This window comes from Acanthisitta chloris, unplaced genomic scaffold (assembly GCF_000695815.1).
Source record: "Acanthisitta chloris isolate BGI_N310 unplaced genomic scaffold, ASM69581v1 scaffold27301, whole genome shotgun sequence".
Classification (NCBI taxonomy): domain Eukaryota; kingdom Metazoa; phylum Chordata; class Aves; order Passeriformes; family Acanthisittidae; genus Acanthisitta; species Acanthisitta chloris.
The window spans coordinates 1-1,534 of record NW_008658067.1 but is presented as its reverse complement, the minus strand read 5'-3'; the positions used below and the strand labels follow the sequence as shown (position 1 = coordinate 1,534).

The 1,534-nt window shown below is 52.1% G+C and overlaps 1 protein-coding gene across 1 annotated transcript; it reads right to left on the bottom strand.

Moving 5' to 3' along the window:
• Window positions 1-343: 343 nt before the first annotated feature.
• On the bottom strand, window positions 344-1,531 carry LOC103811977 (galanin receptor type 1-like; the record flags this gene model as incomplete). The annotated part of the gene is made up of 1 exon (XM_009084983.1): window positions 344-1,531. A coding segment is annotated over one exon (1,188 nt), but the record flags the coding sequence as incomplete, so codon positions are not given.
• Window positions 1,532-1,534: the final 3 nt, after the last annotated feature.

Below are 1,534 nucleotides of genomic sequence, written 5' to 3'. Positions count from 1 at the left end.
TCATTGCTGTATCCAAACAGCATCTCTGCATCCAGAGCTGGAGCTGCAGGGAGAGCTCACTCGTTGGGAAGTTGATCTATCTAATTATGTGACTGTTGACTGGGCAACGGGCTACACATCCAGTTGTCCCCAGTAAAAATCATCTGTCTTAAAATTTGATCTGAGTTAAAATGCATCATCTTTTTCTGTCATTACCTGTTTCTTTCCCGGTCACAGTATTTTTGAACTGGTGACCAGAGTGATCAGAAGGAAGTTCTTTTCCATCATTAGGATATCAGGTTCAGAAAGACCTCTAGAATCCTTTAATGCAGATGAGGGTATGAGTAGCACTTCCTGAGCAGAATTACAAGGAAGTGTTCTCACTGGAGACAGTGTTCAGAGGTGGATGCTGGCAGGAGTTCAAATGTCCACACTTGTTCTTATGGCCATGACCTCCCTGACATCTCCTGGCTCTGGTGGGGGTAGTGGAGGCTCCTTTCTTTGCAGGGTCCACTGAACTCCGGTAAGAGAGCAGCTCTGGGACTGAGGACCGTGTTGTCCCTTCAGAAAGAGAGAAGTTAAAAAGAGAGATCATTCTTTGGTGGTATTTGCTCTTCATTTCCTTGGCTGATCTGTAGAGGTTCCCAACAAAGCAATAGCATATAGGGTTGAGGCTGGAATTAGTGAGGCCAAGCCATTGGGCAAAAGGTCTGAGCTGCAGGATCCAAGGAGAAGGAGTCACATCCTGCAAAGATTTGGGGATGTTGAAATCAATCCAGATGTCCATCAGGTAGACAGGCAGCCAGGAGATGGCGAAGAGCAGGACCAGGGCCACCACCATCTGTGCCACCTTCTTGCGGATCTTCAGCCTGGAGGCTGGCAGAGATCGGTTCAGGGCAGTGCTCTCCTTCAGCTGGGTGCTGCGGCTCCACAGCCGGCGCACCGTGAGGAAGCAGATGACCATGTTGAACAGGACTGGCAGGCAGTAGAGGGCACAGAAGAGCAGAAAGTTGTAGGCTTGCTTGAGCCTCTCTTGAGGCCAAATCTCCCTGCAGATGGAAAACACCAGGGGCAAGCCTTCCACCACCCCAATCTCATCCCGTTTGTTCATGAAGATGAGGGGCATGCATATCCCTGAGGACAACAACCACACCACCAGGATGGTGCTGAGGATCCTCTTCTGGGTGAAGAAAGACCGGGCATTGAGTGGGTTGTGCACGCTGTAGTAGCGGTTCACGCTGATGACGGTCAGGCTGAGGACGCTGGCAGAGACAGAAACAGCCTGGATGAAGGGCACAGCCCGGCAGAGGAAGTCCCCATACACCCAAGCTTTGTAAATGAGGTTGCCCACGGTGATGGGCATGCAGATGCACACCACCATGAGGTCGCACACCGCCAGGTTGATGAGGAGGCTGCGGGTGGCACTCAGGCTGGACACACGGCTCCGGCGCTTGCGGGTCAGCACCCTGAGAGACATGATGTTGCCCACGAAGCCCACCACGAAGGACACCAGGTACATCACTGTGAGGCTGATGGTGACGGGCTCCTTTGCAAA